General features: G+C 49.2%; 2 protein-coding genes across 2 annotated transcripts; both read right to left on the bottom strand.

The window, feature by feature from the left end:
- Positions 1-7,781: 7,781 nt before the first annotated feature.
- Lbx2 (ladybird homeobox 2) lies at positions 7,782-9,317 on the bottom strand. Its single transcript, XM_041642529.1, has 2 exons — positions 9,118-9,317; positions 7,782-8,170 (listed from the first exon to the last, which is right to left on the bottom strand). Exons 1-2 carry the CDS (start codon positions 9,311-9,313, stop codon positions 7,782-7,784), a joined length of 585 nt encoding a protein of 194 aa, XP_041498463.1. The 5' UTR covers positions 9,314-9,317.
- Positions 9,318-15,243: 5,926 nt separating this feature from the next.
- On the bottom strand, positions 15,244-17,937 carry Pcgf1 (polycomb group ring finger 1). The gene is made up of 9 exons (XM_041638857.1): positions 17,794-17,937; positions 17,283-17,388; positions 17,006-17,158; positions 16,782-16,853; positions 16,539-16,644; positions 16,327-16,360; positions 16,144-16,230; positions 15,460-15,540; positions 15,244-15,382 (listed from the first exon to the last, which is right to left on the bottom strand). The coding sequence occupies exons 1-9, from the start codon at positions 17,884-17,886 to the stop codon at positions 15,335-15,337; spliced, it is 780 nt and encodes a 259-aa protein (XP_041494791.1). The 5' UTR covers positions 17,887-17,937; the 3' UTR covers positions 15,244-15,334.
- Between the last annotated feature and the right edge of the window lie 3,127 nt (positions 17,938-21,064).

Raw genomic sequence — 21,064 nt, 5'->3', positions numbered from 1 at the left:
CAACCTGCCACTCCAGTTTCTGGCGGATCTGATGTCTCTGGTTTATGAAGGCACCTGCACATATCCTACATGCCCCCCCCCCCATACAGATACATATAATTAAAAAGTAAAATAAAAATTTTAAAAGTTAGTTATCTTTTATTTGGTTGTTTTTTTGGTTCATAACACAAACCTGTTTGCGTAATAAAAAGTCTTGACAATCCTTTTGTAAACCTTTTATCTCTAAAGTTTATTAGAAAGGCATTTGCTTGGGGGCTGGAGAGATGGCTCAGTGGTTAAGAGCATTGTCTGCTCTTCCAAAGGTCCTGAGTTCAATTCCCGGCAACCACATGGTGGCTCACAACCACCTGTAATGAGGTCTGGTGCCCTCTTCTGGCCTGCAGACATACAGAGGCATGAAACAAGAAAGAAACAGTAAGTGGGTGTGAGAGAATTGCTGAGAATAATCTAAGTATAAGGTTATGCTTTTGTTAAAAGGGTAAAAAGGAAAAGGGAATTTTTGGATAAGGGTGGACTTTTTATGCTAAAAAGATTTTGTTCTAAGAATGAAAAATAAGCGATGGAGCCAATGAAAGCCTAAAGCCAAGCCACAAGGAATTCAAATAAACCATACAAAGATAGAATTTAAGGATGATCCATATGCTGGATGATTAAAGTTTATTACTCTTTCTAAGACTGGCCTGGAGAGATCGCTCAGCTGTTATGGGCACTTGCTGGTCTTATAGAGGACCTGGGTTTAATTCCCAGCACCCACATGGTTGCTCACAACAGGGGATCAGAAGCCCTTGTCTGACATCCGCAGACATGAAGCATGCTTATGGTGGACCTACATACATGCAAATAAAACACTTAAACACATAAAATAGATTTAATAAATCTTTTCTTTTTCTTTTTTCTTTTTTTTTTTTTTTTGGTTTTTCGAGACAGGGTTTCTCTGTGGCTTTGGAGCCTGTCCTAGAACTAGCTCTGTAGACCAGGCTGGTCTCGAACTCACAGAGATCCGCCTGCCTCTGCCTCCCAAGTGCTGGGATTAAAGGCGTGCGCCACCATCGCCCGGCTTTAATAAATCTTTTAAACCCCCAAAATTATACTGTAGTTGGAATTTTCTTTGGGTAACCAACAGCTCCCAATAAAGACACAGAGACTTGTTATTGAGTATGAATGCTCAATCTTAGCCTAGGCTTGTCCCGCTAACTCTTTTAACTTAATTTAACCTATCTTTACTCATCTTCATTTTGCCTCAGGGCTTTTTATCTTCATTCTGTATGTCCTGCTTTCTACTTCCTGGCTGGCTGGTCCTGGCACCTCTCTAGTGTCTTTTTTCTTTCTTCCCCCAGCCTAAACTCCTCCTCTTGTTTATGTTCCTTGCCAAGAAGTCCCACCTAGACCTCCTTCCTCGCTATTGGCCATTCAGCTTTTTATTAGATTAATCAGGTGCTTTGGGCAGGCAAGTTAAACAGCAACACAACTTTACATAGTTAAACAAATGCAACACATCTTTACATAGTTAAACAAATGCAACACATCTTTACATAGTTAAACAAATGCAACACATCTTTACATAGGTAAACAAATCCAACACATCTTTACATAGGTAAACAAATCCAACACATCTTTACATAGGTAAACAAATCCAACACATCTTTACATAGGTAAACAAATCCAACACATCTTTATTTTACATAGTTAAACAAATTCAACACATCTTTACATAGTTAAACAAATCCAACACATGTTTACATAGTTAAACAAATGCAACATATCTTTGCACAGTTAAACAAATATTCTGCAACATTATACTGATCAACTTGTGATAGTATTTCCAAAAACTGGCTTAAAAGAACAAAAATGTGGGGCTGGAGAGATGGGTCAGTGGTTAAAGGCACTGATTGTTCTTCCAGAGGCCCTGAGTTCAATTCCCAGTCAACTACATGGTGTCTCACAACCATCTGTAATGAGATCTAGTGCCCTCTTCTAGCCTGCAGGGAGAACACTGTATATATAGTAAATAAATAAATAAATCTTAAAACCAAAAAACCAAAAATTAATGTCTAATCCAGGTAATTATTTATATTTTTGCTGGCTTAGACTTTAATCATGTGGGGAAACCAAGTCACAGCAAAGCCAAGATTTATGTAAAACTGCTTGGGTTGTTTAAAATTGTCTAAGCTTTACCTAACTGTGACACAGAGTTAAAATGACAAGACTGGTAAGGTTGTCCTTCAGAAAACCTTGGGAGTCTACACCAGTTAGGGGAAGAGATTCAAAGAAGAAACGTAGCAGTGTGGCCTTTGACCTCCAAGGTCAGCTAGGACCCAGGGGACAATGAGACCCTCTGATAAGTCCCTTGTCCTCTTGATTGAAGAGGCTGTGGCTTCTTCAGAGGTCAGACTGTAGCCAGAGTAATCCGACCAGAAGGAAAGTCACAGGAGACCTCAGGCTGTGTCTGATCCAATACTAAGGTTATAATTGCTCGAGGGACTACACCATTGCTATCCAGCAATGTGTGAGGTGTGTAACTTTATAGAGGAAGTCCTGGAAACTGACCAGATTCTTTAGCCCCTCCCTTCCCTGGGCTGTTTAAGCAGTAGGGACGGCTGAGAGTTGCCCTCAGCCAAGGTGAACTGCATGGAAAACAGAGACAAGATGATCTCTCTGGAGAAGGACCAGACCAACTGAGTCACATGGAAAGGGCATCAGACCTGTTGAGCTGCCTGCAGGCTGTGCAGTGTGCTCCAGATGTGCGGCTTGCCTGCAGGCTGTGCAGTGTGCTCCAGATGTGCGGCTTGCCTGCAGGCTGTGCTGTGTGCTCCAGAAGTCCAGCATTCATGAGCTGTCACCGTGCTGAGGCGGGTCTTCGTGAAGCAGCTGTCTTTGAGTCATTGCTGCTCCTCTAAGTAATCCCAGTAAAACTCATTGGTTCACCATGTTTTACTCTGGCGGTATCTTCGCCTTGGTCTACCGTGGGATCCTAACCTGGAGTGAGTAACGTTTGTTCGCGTCTCCCCAGGATTAGGATAATACAACTGTAGTGGTTTGAAAGAGAATGACCCCAGAGAGAGTGGTACTACTAGGAGGTGTGGCCTTGTTGGAGGAAGTGTGTCACTGTGGGGGTGGGCTTTTTCTCAAGCTTTACTCAGTTTAACAGTCACTGGACTTCCTGCTGCCTCTGAGTCAAGAGGTAGCACTCTCAGCTCCAGCATCACGTCTGCCTGTATGCTGCCATGCTCCTGGCCATAATCACAATGAACTGAACCTCCATTAAATGTTTTTCTTATAAGAGTTGCCGTGGTCATGGTGTCTCTGTGCAGCAATAGTAAACCTTAACTAAGACCATATTTCCACCCCAATGTCCTCCACCCAGTCTATACTATTCAAGGTTACTTCTGAGGGTTTGCCCATCCCTGCCCTCTCTTTTGTTTTTGTTATTTGAGACAGGGTCACTATGTAGCCTTAGCTGGCCAGGACCTCACAAAGTAGACTAGATGGTCTCCAACTCATAGAAATCAGTCTGTGTGATGGAGTTAAAAGTGTGAGCTCTGTCCCTTCATTTGCACAATAGAGGCAATCCCTGCCTCACACAGTAGCTAGAGGACTAAAGGAGAAGGCTGAGAAACTATGCATCCAGGCTGCTAAAAACTGAGTTTTCCCGCAGCTGTCCGGAGTACTTGTGACTCCTAGATAGACAGAGGTGTGTGAAAACACTGCTTTTTAAATTAAGAGAATGCAGAATTCCTGGGTCTGTGGACCTCCATGTGTGGAGGTCAGAATCAGCCACATCACCTAGAAAACTGATGGATGTAAACTTGCTAGCACCAGGCCAGGAACTTCAATCAGGCTACAGAGCATTGAGCTCACAGCAGTCGGTGCTCAGTAAGCCTTCAGGTAATCACTATTTACATTCCGAGACACACACACACAGAGTGTTGTACACATATGAGAGGGATGTGTGTTTGCACACATACACACACTCATGGAGGCCAGATGTCTTGTCTTCTTCTATTGCTTCTCTCTCTCTCTCTCTCTCTCTCTCTCTCTCTCTCTCTTTCTTTTGTTAAGGTAATGTATCACTATATGGCCCTAGCTGACCTGGAACTTGCCATGTAAACCAGCTTAGCCCCAAACTCAGAGATTTGCTATCTCTGCCCCTCTCCATCCCAAGAGCTGGGATCAAAGGCATGCGACACCATACCTAGATCATCATCTTTTTTCTTTTCTCTTTTCTTTCCTCTCCTTTCCTTTTTCCTTCCTTCCTTCCTTCCTTCCTTCCTTCCTTCCTTCCTTTAATAAGGGGGAGCCAGACATGGGAGCATGTGCAGAGACAGGCAGCTCTCTGAGGCTTCAAGGCCAGTCTGGTCTACATAGTGGGTTTCAGGCTAGCCAGGGCTACAAAATGAAATTCCAACTCAATAAAATAAAATAAAATAAGGTAGAGAGCAATTGAGGACGACACCTGCTATTTTTCTCTGATCTCCAAACACACATGCATGCACACAGATGAATACATATACAAAAATATCCTTGCAGTCACATATACATGGAAAACAGCGCACACACACACACACACCAAAAAAAGCCCTTACAATGTTTTAAGTACATTTACCGTTTTGTGTTGGGCCGCATTCATAACTATTCTCGCACTGACTGACTCTTAGACACACCTTTAAATAATGTTCCCTCCTCAGGACTTCTTAGCCTCATCTGAGTCTGAGTCACTCCGACACCCTTTCCCCGGCTTGCTCCTAGTGGACAGGGCTCTGCTTCCGAAGCTCAAGTGCAGAGTCATCACAAAAGGAGGTGTCCAGCCATCCTGAGTCTCCTGGAGGTGCTGGTGTATCAGTGCTAAAACCTGGCGGTGCTGGGCAGCCCAACAGAGCAGACTGTCTGCTGGAGAAGTCTAGAAGGTAGACCCATGGCATGACCAGAGCCAGGTTGCTGTGCTACCTGTGTGTATGGAAGGGTGGTGCAGTTGCAAAGAATATGTTTTGAGCATGACTGGCAGATTCTCAGCTGTTTCTCAGTGGCCACAGTTTCTGTCCCATGCCATTTTCCTTCCAGTGCTGAGTTTATAAGGTTGTCAATCATATAGTCCCAGTCACTAGGAGAATCACACGGATTCCCTTCTGTGACTGCGCCACTCTTCTCCCAGTCCAGTTGCTGCCCTCGGCAGTTGCCCAAGGCCTCTGCCCGTCTCGTTCATACTGTGTCAGCTTACCTTCTTCTGCTTGGCCTCCCTAAACCTTGAAGACATGCTTGTTTACAGTACAGAGCCTATTCTTAATCGCCTCTATAGGGCTGGGACCTGGGGGAGTCGAAAGCGCGTCCTTTTGTTTCAGCCAGGGGACGGGGACAGGGACGGGGGGGGGGGGGGGGGGCGAACAGCATGTCAGGAGAAGTGGCACTTTGTGTTCTTGCAGAGGTGCAGAGGGCTTGGGCTCAGCTCCCAGCTGATGTGGGTTCACAACTGACTATACCTCCAGTTTTAGGGGATCCAACACCTTCTTCTGGTAGTGTGGGTGCCAGGCACACACACAGTATATATGCATATGGTTAAAATAAATTAATCTTTTATCATTTTTAATTTATTTACTTTTAGTGTTTGCTTTTTTTATTGAGCTCTACATTTTTCTCTGCTCCCCTCCCTGCCTCTCCCCTCCCTTTCAACCCTCTACCAATGTCCCCATGCTCCTAATTTACTCAGGAGATCTTGTCTTTTTCTACTTCCCATGTAGATTAGATCCATGTATGTCTTTCTTAGAGTTCTCATTGTTGTCTAGGTTCTCTGGGATTGTGATTTGTAGGCTGATTTTCTTTGCTTTATGTTTAAAAACCACTTATGAGTGAGTACATATAATAATTGTCTTTCTGGGTCTGGGCTACCTCACTCAAAATGATGTTTTCTTTTTTAAAAACTTTTAAAAAATACTTATTTATTTATTATATATATAATATTCTTTGTTCATGTATGCCTGCAGGCCAGAAGAGGGCACCAGACCCCATTATAGATGTTGTGAGCCACCATGTGGTTGCTGGGAATTGAACTCAGGACCTCTGAAAGAGCAGGCAATGCTCTTAACCGCTGAGCCATCTCTCTAGCCCCCAAAATAATGTTTTCTAACTCCATCCAGTTGCCCTCAAATTTCAAGATGTTGTTATTTTTTCTGTTGTTTAGTACTCCATTGTGTAAATGTACATTTTCTTTATCCTGGGTATGGTAGCATATACTCTTAATCCCAGCACTTGGGAGGCAGAGGCAGTGGGATCTCTGTGTTCAAATCCAGCCTGGTCTACAAAGTGAGTTTCAGGACAGTCAGGGCTACATAGAGAAACCCTGTCTTGAAAAACAAAAACAACACAAAACAAAGGCTTGTATCAGAAAAGCATTAAAGATGGACCTCATCTTACCACCTATGGGTCGGTGTCCTTGGTCTTTCCCAGCACCCGACCCGATGTCCACGGTTGGCTGTTCTGCTGGTTGATTCACACAAAGCGTTCGGTTATTGCGTGAAGACACCAGCATCACTCCTGCTTTCCAGCCTTATTCAGCCTCCCTGGAATTTCCCATTCTTGGCCCTTCACCTGCAGCGGAGGCCCTAGCTGGGTGGTGGTCTCCTAAAGATGGGCAGGGTGGGCCTGTAACTCCTAGATGCTCCCAGTCCCTCCCCAGTGCCCCTGCAGGAGGGAGATCAATGACCAGCATAAGTGAATGTCAGAGACATCAGCAGTGGGGCCAGGCTGAGATGTCCTCGTGGCCCTCACAGCTACTCTGAGCTCCTCTCCAGTCAGGTGTGCCCTGCTCCCACACCAGGACAGAGGTCCCAGAGGTAGAAGTGGTGTGCCCTCTTCCCAGACACTGGTGTGTCACTGTGTCCTGTCATAGAATTCTTTCTTTATTGGTGTGTGTGCGTGTTCGCGCACGCATGCCTGCGCGTACCTGCGAGCCTGTTGTAGCCCAGGCTGACCTAGAACTCTTGATCCTCCTGCTTTCACCTCCCAAGTGCTGGGATCACAGGTGTTCTAGGCTTAGTGTGGAGCGCTAGTAGAACTTGATTAAGAGTAGGGAAAGAAAAGCTGGGCGGTGGTGGGATGCTCCCTGCCTTTAATCCCAGCACTCAGGAGAGGCAGGTGGATCTGAGATCGAGTGAGTTCCAGGACAGGCTCCAAAACTACACAGAGAAACCCTGTCTCTCAAAAGAAAAAAGAGGGAAAAGAAAGGAAAGAAACACGTTATCACATAGGGGACAACCTAAAGTTTCCCGTTGAGCTCTCCAAGTCTGCAGACAGTCTTGGGAACAAAGGTGGCCAGGAGGAGGTAGAGGGTGGTGACCGGAAGCCACCGCTAGAGTCCTGCCCACTTCCTCTCCACCCAGTGTCTCCGGAGAGGAGAGACAGCTGGATCTCTGAAGGGTAGCTGATGCCCGAGTCCAAATCCTGACCTCAAGATTCTTTTGGAAGATGAGCAGAGCCAGACACCTGCCTTTTAAGGTTACTATCTGGGCTAAAAGAAGCACCACGTTTTAAAGGAACCGCAAGGCAGCAGAAGCAATTTCCCAGTGAGTAGGAGATTGCGTTGGTTTGGGCTGCGGACATCCCGGATTGAGGCGCCTTGCTGCAGAGCGGCGGTTTTATTCTCAACGAGTAAAAAAAAGTAGGAGTGTGGACTGAGGGACATAACAGGGCTAAGTGGGTCTCTCTCTTCCACCCGGGAACCCAGACAAGGGCCCTAGCAGAGGTGAAGAGTCCGGGGCCCTGGAATCCAGGGCTGGCGGGGGCTTTATCTTTCAGTCGTCCACCTGTATCTCTTCATCCGATAAATGGGGCTCAGAATCAGGTCCTGTAGGGCCAGGGTCAGGGCTTGAAGAGCTGTCTGGCAGTGTCAGGTGGCACAGGACTCCCGGGGACAACGCGCATAGAGAGGCCACATCGGCGCGCATCTCCTCTACATCCCGCCTGAGCTTGGCGCGACGGTTCTGAAACCAAGTGACCACTTGGGCATTGGCCAGGCCCAGTCGCGCAGCCAGTCCGTCGCGCTCTGACGGTGCCAAGTACTTCTGGAAGACGAATCGCCGCTCCAGCTCCAGCACCTGCTGTGCAGTGAACGCTGTACGCGACTTGCGCCGTCTCCGGACACCAGCGCCAGAACCCAGCGACGCCTCTGGGGTGACTCTGCCTGCCAGGATGGGACGAAAATGTCAGTCTCCAGCTTTGGAGGAGCTGTGGTCTGGGTGGAAAAGCTAGGGTCGCAAGGCTCAAGCAGGTGTGGGGGAGGCTCAGCACCACGTTCCCTTCACACCGGGTCAGGTCAGGGATTCGAAGAGCAGCGGGCCTCTGGAAATGCTGGCGACAGAGAAATGAGGTTGCTCACGCAGGGGAGTGGGTGGGATTGACCAGAGGAGATCTGGTGTAGGGATCAAGGCCGTTTGGAGAAGATCCTCTGACGCCTTTTGGAGTTCCAGGTAAGGTAAGGTTAGAGGCTAGATTGAGGTAGGGTGACCCACAAGGCCTGGTGGCCATATAAAGCCGTCTGTTTATACTTGCTTAAAAACATCCACTCCCTTTTCCGGGAGCCAAAAAGGGACTCAGTGGGAGCATGGGGAGGGAAGGGGGCAGAGAGGCGGTTCCTATGCCCAAAGCAGCTGCAAGGACCTTCTTGCACAGAGCTCTCTAGAAGGTCTCCGAAGCTTTCTGCCTAGTCCTAGCCCTCCCTGCCTTACTCATTTCTTGCCTAGAGCTCAAGCCTTTTGTCTCTTCCACGGCCTTTCTCGGTCGCAATTGTCCCGCGTACAGCGAATGCACCAGCCCAAGCGGTCCCTAGATTCTTCCCAGCCTGGAGGTACCCCGCGGCGCTGGCGACCCCCTGGAGCAACTGCAAGGTCTAGGAATTAACGCTAGAGACTTGCGGGCCGGGATGCAACTCTTGACACATGGACAGAGGGCAGGGCTGGGTAAAAATGACCGCCCAGGGTTGAACAAAACTCTGTGACTAGGGACGAGAGAGAGAGAGAGAGAGAGAGAGAGAGAGAGAGAGAGAGAGAGAGAGAGAGGAGACACAGACAGAGAGAGACAGAGGAAGGAGAGAGAACTGAGTTCAAGCCCACGACCTTGTAGACATTGTACCTTCTGAAGGCTGCAGAGCGCGCGGGTCACGGCCCAGGAATGTTTTACTTGTCAGCTCCTCCAGCGCACACAGCGGCGACGCGGGATCAGGGCTGGCCTCGGGAAGCTGTGGCTCAGAAGGTGCTCGGGGAATCATGCTCGGGCCTAGGATGTCTGCGATGCTGAAGGGTGTCCGGCGCTGGGGTCCAGAGTTCATGGCAAGCCGGGTTGTAACGATCCCGTCTCCTGCTGCTCTTGGCTCTACAACCTCCTTGGCCCCCAGTGCTCAGCTTCCGATCTGGGCCCCTTGTCTCGGACCCGCCCCCTAGAGCTGGGAGGGAGCCCCATGTCCCCTCCTTCTGCACCCGCACCTCCCTCCAAAGCCCACAGTGAGTCTGGAGCCCTTAGGTGTCCTGGCAGCCTTATTTCTTCTATAGGGTGGAGAGAAGCCGGTGATCTCTCTGTGCACGTTCAAACTGGGCTTACTTTACTGGATTCTGCTTGCTGCTTGGCTCCCCACCCACGGCTCTGGCTCATAAACTCCTGGGCAATAAAATTGCTTTCCCTGGCCCTGAGGGCTGGGGATTTGCAGAGTTCTTAGAAACAGGATCAGGGCTGATTGTGTTAGGCTCCTGGACTTTAGCTAGGAACTCAGTATCCTAACTTGGCCAAATCTAACACACCCAACCCTGGGGAAAGGTCTTAAAGAGAACACGGTGGCTGGAAATGGTTTGGTACAGTGTGGGGGTCCAGGACCAAGACTTGGGAGAGCCTGGCCTAGTGGAATGACTGTCATAAAAAGATACCACAAGGAATGGGAAGGTGAGTCTGCCTTGCTGTAGCCTAGAGGTCCCAGTAAATTAAAACACACCCAAAAAGCTTCCAGAGCCCTGGACTGGCACTAAGGTTCTGGAGGAGCCCCTTGCTCCACAGAAAACCTGCTCTTCTTCCTGGTTTACCAGTGGGTCTGCCTTTGTCATTTTTTAAGCTCTCATAGTCCAGGTGTGGTGTCCCTGTGGGGTCATTCTCCAGGGAAGACTATTTGAAGAGCAGACCCCACAGACCCAGCCAGAGCACGAAGCAGGCGGCACTGGCAACTTAGGCGTAAACTCTGAGATCTAGTCTGTTCGCTGTTGTTTGTAATCTCTGTCCTCTTCTCCCCCACGGGTATTCTCACCTGAGTTTGCCCTCCATGATCATCTTGAGTTGAAATAAGACAGTTCAGGGACAAGGAAGCTGGGTTAGTGAGGCTGGACTGGCGTGGGCTCTCTTTCTACTATAACCGCCTTGAATAGCAAAAGGCGGAACATTATGGACATGGAGACTCAACTACTACCAACGGGAATGCCAATGTTCTTTTAAAATTGTTATTGTTATTATTATTATCATTATCATTATTATTATTTTGAGTCAGGATCTCACTATGTAGCCCTGGCTGTCCTGGAGCTTACAATATGTAGATTAGGCTGGTCTCAAACTTATCTGGGACTAAAGGTGTGTGCCATCACACATGACTTTTAATTTTAATTAACATATTTATGATTGAGCTAAGGTCTCATTATGTAGCCCACGCTCTCTCAAACTCAAAGCAATCCTCCTGGCTTGGTCTTCTGTGGAGTGAGCCACTGTGCCAAGGCAAAACTAGTATTCTGTTTGTGTTTGTTTTGTTACAGTTAAATAAAAAACCAGAACAGCCCGCCCCCAACTGCAGGACTATTCCCCATGTCCCCTTTCCTGTAGGCCTCTCTGCATCTCCCATACTATTCAACGTCACTGGTCTGTCCCCTAGGGCAAATGTAGCTTAGAGTTGTGGTGCCCCAAATAGGATTTAGGAGATCCTGGGGACCTGGGCCAAAGGCTCCTTGACAATAGGACACTCCCCTTGAAAGTGGGAGGGGTGTCTTCCCAATAAAGGGTTCCCTTTCCCTCTGATGACACCCCAGCCTTCAGGCATTCAGATCCTCCTGGAAGCCTGGGGGATGTTCTCGAAGCTCAATGAAGGGTCAGAGAGCAGAGCCAGGCCATGGGGAAAAGCTGAGCTGCTTCAGAACCTTGTTAATTGGTTATTAATGGGGGCGGAGTGGGGGAGAGGGCAGTGGAGGGCCTCTGCTGCAGACCCTGTGGTTTCACTTACTCTGCAATTAAAGCCGATCCCAGGAGGCAGCAGGAACTGCCCCACCGCATCCCAGTCCTGTCACCCAAAAGACACTGCAACCTTGCCTCGTATGTCCATTACGTGGCTTTTATGTCCTTTTTACCTCTGTTCTCAATTACTCCCGTGTGTGGGGGTGAGGAGTGTGGGGCTCTCCTGAGGGGCTTTGCCTTCCTCTCCTTCCATCTCTCCTGCCTGCCTCCTCCCTGCAGCAGATGGGGTCAGGTGATGGACGGGATAGTCCTCAGACACAAGTTTTGGGGGGAGGAAAGAGAAGTGGAGAGGTTAAAGGGAAGATGTCCCGACATCAGAGGCTGACTAAGGCCACCCCAATGCCTAGGGACTAGTCCAGACTATCCTGGGGCCATGGAGGGGGGCTTCTCCAGGTTGGAACCTGAGCTGGGGAGAAACCGGATCCACAGAGGGGGCCGGAGGAGGGTGAGTGATTAATGAGGGATAGAAAGAGATTAAACCTGGGTTCTGGGCTTGAGAGGAGCGCTCAGCTATCTCTTAGACTTTTCCCTACAGGAATAGGGGAGCACAGAAACTTCCTGGTGCCCCGTTGTTTTGCACCCACAGGTCCAGCACTCTGGTGTCCTAAAGGATCCGGGATGTCTTCCCTGGCATCCTCAGGCAATTCTTCTGGCCTCCAGTCTTCTCTGTCTCCCCATTGTGTCTCACACTTCAGGGCCTTTTAAATCCCTCTCAGAGTAGAAGATGGGATGCTTACACTCAGACCTTCATTTCCTTAAGACACTCACCTGTCACCCAATGGTTCCCTCCACCCAGGCCCCTTTAGCCTTTAGTTCTGTTCAATAAATGATTGTCGCTCTCAGAGTGGCTTACCCCACAAAATCCTTTTGAATTCTGAGTGTAAAGCAAACTGGATTGGAGGCTGCTCAGAATTGCCCTGTTGTGGCGGTGGACAAAGAACCTTGTCATGGGGGCTGGAGAGATGGCTCAGAGGTTAAGAGCACTGATTGTTCTTCCAGAGGTCCTGAGTTCAATTCCCAGCAACCACATGGTGGCTCACAACCATCAGATGTAATGAAATCTGGTACCCTCTTCTGGCTTGCAGGCATACATGCAGACAAAACACTGTATACAAAATAAATAAATAAATCTTTTTTTTTTTTAAAAAAAAGAACCTTGGGGGCTGGAGAGATGGCTCAGTGGTTAAGAGCATTGCCTGCTCTTCCAAAGGTCCTGAGTTCAATTCCCAGCAACCACATGGTGGCTCACAGCCATCTGTAAAGAGATCTGGCGCCCTCTTCTGGCCTGCAGGCATACAGACAGAACATTGTATACATAATAAATAAAAAAATAAAAAAAAAAAGAACCTTGTCAGAAGCCAGGTGTGGTGGCACACACCTTTAATCCCAGCAATGAGAAAGCAGAGGCAGGCAGATCTCGGAGTCTGAGGCCAGCCTGATCTACATAGTAAGTTCCAGGACAGCCGGAGCTACACAGTGGGACCCTGTCTCAACAACAACAAAAGTATTTTTAGAGGCTGGGGATATAGGTCAGTTGGCAGAGGACTTGCCTAGCACACACAAAAAGGAAAAGGAAGAAAAGCCAAGCAAGGTGTGTGGGAGAGGTCCCTCTATCTCTGGGTTGCTTTCTTTTGGGGGCTAGAGTTGAAACAGGGTCTTGTTGTGTAGCCCAGAGTGGCCTAGAACCCACAGCAATCCTCTTGCCTCAACCTCAGAACTGCTTGCACTCAGCCTGGGGCAGTTTCCTTTTTCAGACTGAGGACCTAAGTGGTAATCACATCCCTTGGGTTCTGGAGTTGAGTTCTATTGAGTTCTGCACCCCCTCCCCCAGAAGCATTGGTGTGATATCCCTAAATGAGATGCAAGTGACCTCGGGGTCAGGGTGGGAAAAGGAAAGTGAGTCTGCAGCTGCGCAACATCAGCAACCACAGGAGATGCACTACAGCTGCCGCCACTGCGCTGACAGGAAGAAGATTGCGAAGACCGCGCAACCACCAGACCCCATCGTTCCAGCCAGATCTAAACCGTAGCACCTTCGGCTGCTCCAGCCTCAAAGTAAAGACATCTCCAGGCATGGAAGCTCAGGATTCCTGAGCTAGGAACCCATAGTCTTCAGGCCCGACTTAATTAAAATAAAACAAAAGCGTTTATTTAGCGCGCGGGAGTGGTGGTGGTGCACGGGGTTTCATGGATACAAGCTGCTGACATTTTTAATTTTATTTAAAAATTTTTTCTTTGAAAATTTTATACTTTGTGTTTTGATCATATTCAACCCCAATTCCTCAGATTTCTTTTTGCTACTGAGCTGCTGCCATATCCAACAGCAAGCACCCTGGAAGAATGCGGGGCGGGGGTTGGGGGGACAACACACAGACCACAGTCTAACTCCCGCAGTGTTTGTTGTGCTTAACAGCGCTCCTCCTTGCCCGTGCCTCCATAAGAAACTCGGAGAGGTGCATAAACTCTCGAGGCGTGTGCTGTAGACTTTTGATTGGGACGTAACAGGGGAACACTATTGGGATATTTATCCCAACTTGCCCTGCTGTTGAGGTCAGCTTCTGGGAACAGCTGTTTTGAATGGGGGAAGGGTCCCTGGAGGAGGTGAGTCTCTTGTCCACCCCTCTCCGCACATACCCAGCTTTAAGGAATGAGCCACAGATCGGGAATCTTTGGGGATGCATCCCCACCCAGATCCATCATCTGCCTCAGACACTCAAGCACTTTTTGTTGGAAACGGCTTTGTACTCCAGCCAGGCTAGCCTAGAACTCCTGGTAATAAATACTCCTGCCTCAGCTTCCCCAGTGTTGGAATTTATAGGTGAGAGTTGCTTGGCCCAGCTCACCTTCTGTAACACTTTTGCCTTGGCCCTATATTCTCCATGTGTCCCAAGGACTTAGTAAGGTTTCCAGACAACATAATGCAAAGTGGGAAAGTTCCAGATGCAAGCGTAGGGCGGCCTGTATTGACTGACAGCCTTCTAACCTCAGCTGTATACAAGACCCGCTTGAGCTTCAGGCTCAGCCTTCAGCCAGCAAGATTTGGGCTTTACACTTTGGAACCCTCACTGCAACTCATCCCAGACTGGGCAGCAGTCTGAGGTTTTCTTCACAATGGCCTGGGTGTGTCTTTGGCCTCTTACTGCCTGGTTTCTGTTGTTTCAGTTTTTTTGGGTTTTGAACACAGTTTCTTTTCTTTTCTTTTTTGGATTTTCGAGACAGGGTTTCTCCATAGCTTTTTGTTCTTGTCCTGGAACTAGCTCTTCTAGACCAGGCTGGCCTTGAACCCACAGAGATCCGCCTGCCTCTGCCTCCCGAGTGCTGGGATTAAAGGCGTGTGCCACCACCGCCAGGCTGCTTTTTTTTTTGTCTTTTGGGTGTGGACATACTTTGACCCTTCCACATAGTTATCCATAGAATTAGGACACTGTGGGATTATTGCCAAAGTTCATCAAGTACCGTGGGCTTTTAGAGACAAGATATGCCCTTGCCTGACCATGCCCCTCTTCTGTGAAGCTCCTCTTGGTGTCTTCCCCATCCCAGCTTCACTGACTCCCCTCCCCAAGGCTAGTTGCCTCTGTAGACAGCTGTCCTAGGCTCAGACTGCCCCACTAGATACCATCTGTGGGGTCTTCTCTCTTGACTTTGGTTCCCAGGCTACAGAACCAAATGCAATTATTTGGATTTTTCCTTAAATATTGCTTTTCCTCCTCTTCAGCCCTGTAGGGGCCACAGGTTGTCCTCTCTTGACACGTTTGTGACATTTCCGCTGAGGCTGCTATCGTATCCTGCAGCACACGAGGACAGCAAGAGCTGCCATGTAGATGGCCTTCTCTCACCCAAAAGGCCAGATTTCAGTTCACGCAGGCCTCTGTCCCGCTCCTTCTGGAAGTCACGAAGGACTCCTGAGGACATCTGGTAGATACCAGGGAGACTGCTGAGCAACCAGAACACAGGCCAAAGCTTGAGTGTGCAGTGAGTAGCCAAGGAAGATGAAAATGCTTTTGAAAAGCTTTTATTTCAAAAAATAAAGCCACAGTTAATTTCACATAAATATCTGGGAGGGGTGGGAAGGGGGTGGAAGCAAGTCTGGCCCCTACCTCCTCTTCTCTTTCACACTGTATTGTAAAAGCAAAGGAGATGGCTACGGAAAGAAGGGAAAGAAAAAATGAGTGGGCTGTTAGCACCTGCAGGGTCCTCAACCCATTGCACCCGGCTTACCTTGCCGAACCAGCGGGACAGCCATAGCTGCTTCATTGTCATGTGATCAGGGAGAACCTCATTGTCAAAAAGGAGCTGTACCTAAGGGGGAGATGGGGCAGGGAAGAGACCTTGGTAGTACTCGGCAGAGACTGTTCCCTGGACTGTCCCCGAGTGCGTATGTATTATGTATGTGTGTATGTGTGTATGTATGTATGTATCTATGTTCCTGTGTACACTGTGTTTATGTCTGTGGAGGCCAGAGAACAGCTCTGGGTGTTGTTCCTCAGACTCCATCCATCTTGTTTCTTTTCTGAGACAAGTTCTCTCACTGCCCTGGAACTCATCAAGTAGGGTAAGGTTAGTCCCAGCCCCAGTACTGGGAATATAAATTTGCGCTGCCTCACTAGGTGGGTTTTGGTTTAGGTCTGGGGACAGAACTCTGGCTTGCAAGGCAAGCGCTTTAGGGGCTAAGCTGTCTCACCAGAGCCTCCTCCCACTTTTTTTTTTTTTTTATTTCTGAAGACAAGGCCTTACTCCAGAGCCCAGACTCGCCTGGAATTCACTAGGCGAGGTTAGCCTAGGCTAACCTTGAACTTGAAGTAATCTCCCTGTCTCAGCTTCCCTTCCAGACACAAGCCTCCAAACCAGACATGTCCCTCCCTTTCAGCCTCTTGTTCTTTCATATAACACGAGTGTACTTACATGTTGTGGATTTAGCATTAGGCGGTGACACAGAACCCCTCGGAGATGGCGTACCTCAGCTCTAACAGAGCATCGGACATATTTGTTCTAAGAACAGTGAAGGGGGAAGAGGACAGGTGTGTGAGGAAGGGGCTGTGGGGAGAAGCTCTCCTTCAAAGAGGCCCTCCCTTCAGCCTTTCTCACCTGAAGGACGTTTTTATTCTTGTCTTTGCCAGAACTGGACAGAAACAGAAACAAGTTAGAGGATTCCATTTTTCCTCTCTTCCCACCTAGATCCATAGCACACTCTTCAAGGGAACAGACACTCCCTCACCCCTTGGCCTTTCCGTAAGTCCCTTAGCCGATTCTGGGGCACCAGTAGTATCATTTCACGCAACCTCTGACCTGCCCCTCACCTCAGCCGCTCCAGGCATAGGCTCAGCTGTTCATCATAGCGGTAATAGTGGGCTTTAGAGTGGTCAAAACTGCTGAAAGGGAGGCCAAGGTTGCTCAGGGCTGGCTCTGAGAAAAAGTAGACATTGAGGAGGCTGGTACAGATCCCACACCCCCATCCCCCAGAGAGCAATCCTGGGCAGGGGAAATACTCTTGAGAGATTTATTTGCCCCCTTTCTCCCCCAAATGACCACCAAGGACATACCTTCCCCACTGGGCTGGGTGACTCTGTCCAAGCCTCGGGACTGACAGAACTCCCGAATCCGTTTCTCTTCACCTAGGAGGGGGTGAAGGGCGGCCATGTTAATTCTCTTTGTCCTGGCTGTTGACCTCTTTATCTAGATGATTCCCAATAAGACTCTTATTCACATCAAGCTGCCACCCAGCATGAGAGTCAGGAGGTCCCACGAACACAAGGTGGCCACTCACTGTCTTGCAAGCCTGGTACCAGTTTATAGACTATGTCCTGCATGACCCGATCCAGCTTGAGGTTGAGCAGCGGCTGCGTCTCGTGGATCTTGATGTTGCACATGGGGCAGTACTTGCTGGTCTGCAGGTACTTCACAATACAACTTTTGCAGACTGTAAGGAGAAACGCAGACGCTCAGGCCCTTTGGGACCCCGGCACATAGGGCGGAGTGGGACAGACAGCACAGAGGCTTGCAGCCAGCCTTGGTGAGGACAGGGCAGGATCCGGGACACTCACAGGTGTGGAGACACTCTGTGATGGTGGTGGCATCCACGAAGTAGCCCGCACACAGGCAGCAAACGATGTGTTCATTCAGGTCTTTGATCTTCACCCGGACCTCCTCCTGCGGACACACCCCCAGTCACTCCTCACTGGTCTGGCAAACACACCCCACATCACCTCCGCACTTCCCAGCTCCGGTTCCGGTCAATGGACTCAGGCCGTGGAAGGGGGTGGGGGAAATGAGCTCCCCCTCCGCCCAGCAGAGGGCTCCGCTCACAGCGGGTGCTCTCTTCTCCAGGACTCGCCCGACCCTCCTTTCCCTAGGGAGACCAAGCGCCGTCAGTGACACTAAACGCGCAGGCGTCCAAGTCCAGCGTTTGGCAACCGTGCCGGAATCGCGCGTGCGTACCGCGCAACCCACTGCTGCGCAGGCGCACTGGGCGCCTGTCCCGCCACCGCCCGTCCTCTCGCCCGCTTGGGTTCGCACAGCTAACGGACCCCAGCAGTCACCCCGCCGCCCCTGCACCTCGTTCCGTAGCGGGTCCATCTTGTACACTGACTGGAGCTGGTTCCGAAGCCTCATCGCGATCGCAATCTGGCCCCCCTGAGGAGACGCCATCTTAAAGGCTGATCCCAGCCCGCCACTTCCGGTACCGCCTGCGGGGCGGGACTTGTCTCATAGCAACGAGGGCCTCAAATTCTCCGGATTGGCTAATCATCCGGCACACCCCGCCCTCGCCCCTTCGCTCTTTCCCCGTGTGCTCACCTGAGCCCGCTGGCCCCCCCTCCCCGTGGTCATTAGGGAGTGTGTGTGTGTGTGGGGGGGTGGTCGTGGAGCAGGGTCCCGGTATTGCACGCTCCCACGGGCGTCCTTCCGACGGCGCGCACCCGATCTCTGGACCAACTTCAGGAGCTTGTGATAGATAGCCTGTGCCCTCCGACCCTGAGGCCGTGCGATCGCCGTCCGCTGCTGCTCCGGAGAGTGGGAGTCCTGGGACGCGACCTCGCCTGGGACCCCGGGTCCTCACCCTGCAGTGTGACCCTACCCGGCTGCTGCGGCGTCCGCGCTGCGGAACTGCGTCCGGGTGGCGGGCCTTCTCCCCGCTCCACCGTGGGAGTTTCTCCCGGCTTCGCGAAGTCTCGGAGAGGGTGCTTTGGGTAGGGTGGGGAGGGAGAGACCCTCCGGGAACGTGGTGATCTTACCCCCCACTCTCTCGCTGCTGCGGGGGGTGGGGGGAATAGGCCCTGGTTAATGATGATGATTTAATCATCGGCGCCTGCGGAGGCCTGGGATAGACTAATGCAGAGCAGATGCCGAAGGAGGAGGGGAGGACTGACAGGGAAGATACTTGGGCGCGAGTGCCTGAAGTAGCTTAGGCCCAGGCCCCCATTGGGTGAGGAGCGGGGGTGGGGGGGTGGGGGGGGGCTGGTACACTGTCATCACTGCGTTCTTATAGCGAGCGAAATTGAAAAATAAAAAATTTACTCTGAAGCGTTATTAGCACCGAGTACAATTGGAGATTGGAGCCAGAGGGGAGATAACCACCGGAACATTGAAATGCTTTCTGAAAAAGATGGAACTCTGTGTAGGCATGATTGACACATGGATGAGGGGTGTAAGTGTGATGGAAGTAGGAAAGAAAGGTAGCATGGAGAGGACCGGTCAAGAAAATAGAAGTACCGGGCGGTGGTGGCGCACGCCTTTAATCCCAATACTTGGGAAGCAGAGGCAGGCGGATCTCTGTTAGTTCGAGGCCAGCCTTGTCTACAAAAGCTAGTTCCAGGACAGGCTTCAAAGATACGGAGAAACCCAGTCTCGAAAAACCAAAGAGAGAGAGAGAGTTCCAAGACAACCGAGACACAGAGAAACCCTGTCTCAAAAAAAAAAAAATAGATAGATAGATAGATAGATAGATACCAACAAATGTACGGATTGGGAGTGGTAGTAGAAGCAATGGGGCCTAAAAGGGTTGGAATGATTATAGACTGATGGCAACAGGTACCTGACAGAAAGGATAGTGTGTGTATGCATGTGTGTTACCCCGTGAATGGGATAAAGTGTTCTTTTCAGAATGGAATACATAAACAGCAAGGAAGTACCAATGACTTGTTAATCAACTAATTACAGCTATGGTTTACCTAGTCCATGCTACCCTCATCACAACTCAGGCCTTGCAGGTCTCAACCACTTTCTTCCTGTCCACCACTGCTCCCGCTCCTGTCCCTTCTTCCCACACCATGGAATAGTGATTCTGATCATAGGTTGGACAGAACATAGCGTTTCTGATGGATGTTTCATATTTCAATTGTGGTGTTAGTTTAATGGGCATTTACATCTGTGGAGACCAGTCAGAGTATACACTTTAAAAACTTGCAGCTTGGGCTGGAGAGATGGCTCAGAGGTTAAGAGCACTGACTGCTCTTCCAGAGGTCCTGAGTTCAATTCCCAGCAACCACATGGTGGCTCACAGCCATCTGTAATGAGATCTGGTGCCCTCTTCTGGCCAGCAGGCGTACATGGAGGCAGAATGTTGTATACATAATAAATAAATCTTTAAAAAAAAAAACTTGCAGCTTATTGTAAATTAGATCTCAATAGAACTGTTAAAAAAATTAAGGAACAGGCCTGTAATCCTAGCACTTATGAGGTAGAAGCAGGGGGAATCAGGAGTTCAGGGTCATTCTAAGCTACACAGCAATTTTTAAGCCATCTGGAGCTACATAAAACTGTCTCAACAACAAATACAAGCAAGCAATAAGTAAATCATAAAATTTAGAAAATCAGATTGTTGAGCCAAGGGTGGTGGCACACACCTTCAATTCCAGCGCTCAAGGCAGAGGCAGTTGGATTACTGAGAGTGAGGCCAGACAGGGCTACACAAAGAGACTCTGGAAAAAAACTGAAAACTAAAATAAAAAATTAGATTATGTTCAGCGGGGCGGTGGTGGCACACACCTTTAATCCCAGCACCCGGGAGGCAGAGGCAGGCGGATCTCTGTGAGTTCAAGGCCAGCCTGGTCTAGAAGAGCTAGTTCTAGGACAGGACAGGATCCAAAAGCTACAGAGAAACCCTGTCTCGAAAAATCAAAAAAAAATTAGATTATGTTCTTTCCTTTTTCTGTTTAAGATATTTTAGCACTGAGGTTACAGCTCTGTAGTGAGTGCTTGTCCCAGGCTTTGGTCATCCTTAGGAACACGCACACACACATGCACGCACACACAACTTAACAAACCTAGGGACTGGAGAGATGTCTCCGATGTCTGCTCTTTCAGAGGACTTGGGTTCACTTCCCAGCACCCACAAAAAGGTTTACAACAATCTGTCACTCCAGCTGCAGGTCCCATGCCCTAGCATGGCCTCCACGGTCATTATACCGTGTTTGTGGTGCACATATATATAGGAGGCAAAACACTCATGTACATCAACTTCAGAAACACAAATAAGCCCCAAACTTGATAGTTTCCCTTTTCCTTCAGAATAGAAGTCTAACACCTTGTGTGGTTTCCCCAGCCACACTGACCTCCTCGCTGTCTATTCCATAAAAACACTAAAATGGGGTCTGCTTCGACACACTGGCCATGCATGCTTTCTCCCTCTTTCAGGTTTCTTTGAGGCTTCTGGGTTCCCACTGCACAAACTATTCACTTGACGTCCTTCCTTTTTTTTCTTCTTCTTACCATATTTTAGCACTGTTAGCATTTGTTTTGTTTTGTTTTTTGAGTTGATCTCACTATGTAGCCCTGGCTGCCTGGAACTTACTAGATAGATCAAACTTGGCTTTAAACTCACAGAGAT

Source organism: Microtus oregoni, unplaced genomic scaffold (assembly GCF_018167655.1).
Source record: "Microtus oregoni isolate MIOR12 unplaced genomic scaffold, Mior012 000002F_ref0000024, whole genome shotgun sequence".
Lineage (NCBI taxonomy): Eukaryota > Metazoa > Chordata > Mammalia > Rodentia > Cricetidae > Microtus > Microtus oregoni.
The sequence above is the reverse complement of the archived record's forward strand: the minus strand, read 5'-3'. Positions and strand labels throughout refer to the sequence as shown.

Excerpts from the sequence above, each read along its gene's own strand:
- Pcgf1 (XM_041638857.1), bottom strand. The coding sequence starts at position 17,886 with ATGGCGTCTCCTCAGGGGGGCCAGATTGCGATCGCGATGAGGCTTCGG. Across the intron at positions 16,854-17,005 it reads GGTACCAGGCTTGCAAGACA|GTGAAGAGAAACGGATTCGG; the intron begins GTGAGTGGCCAC and ends ACCCCCTCCTAG. Across the intron at positions 16,361-16,538 it reads CTATGCCTGGAGCGGCTGAG|TTCTGGCAAAGACAAGAATA; the intron begins GTGAGGGGCAGG and ends GTTTCTGTCCAG.
- Lbx2 (XM_041642529.1), bottom strand. The coding sequence starts at position 9,313 with ATGAACTCTGGACCCCAGCGCCGGACACCCTTCAGCATCGCAGACATC. Across the intron at positions 8,171-9,117 it reads CGCTCTGCAGCCTTCAGAAG|GCAGAGTCACCCCAGAGGCG; the intron begins GTACAATGTCTA and ends CCATCCTGGCAG.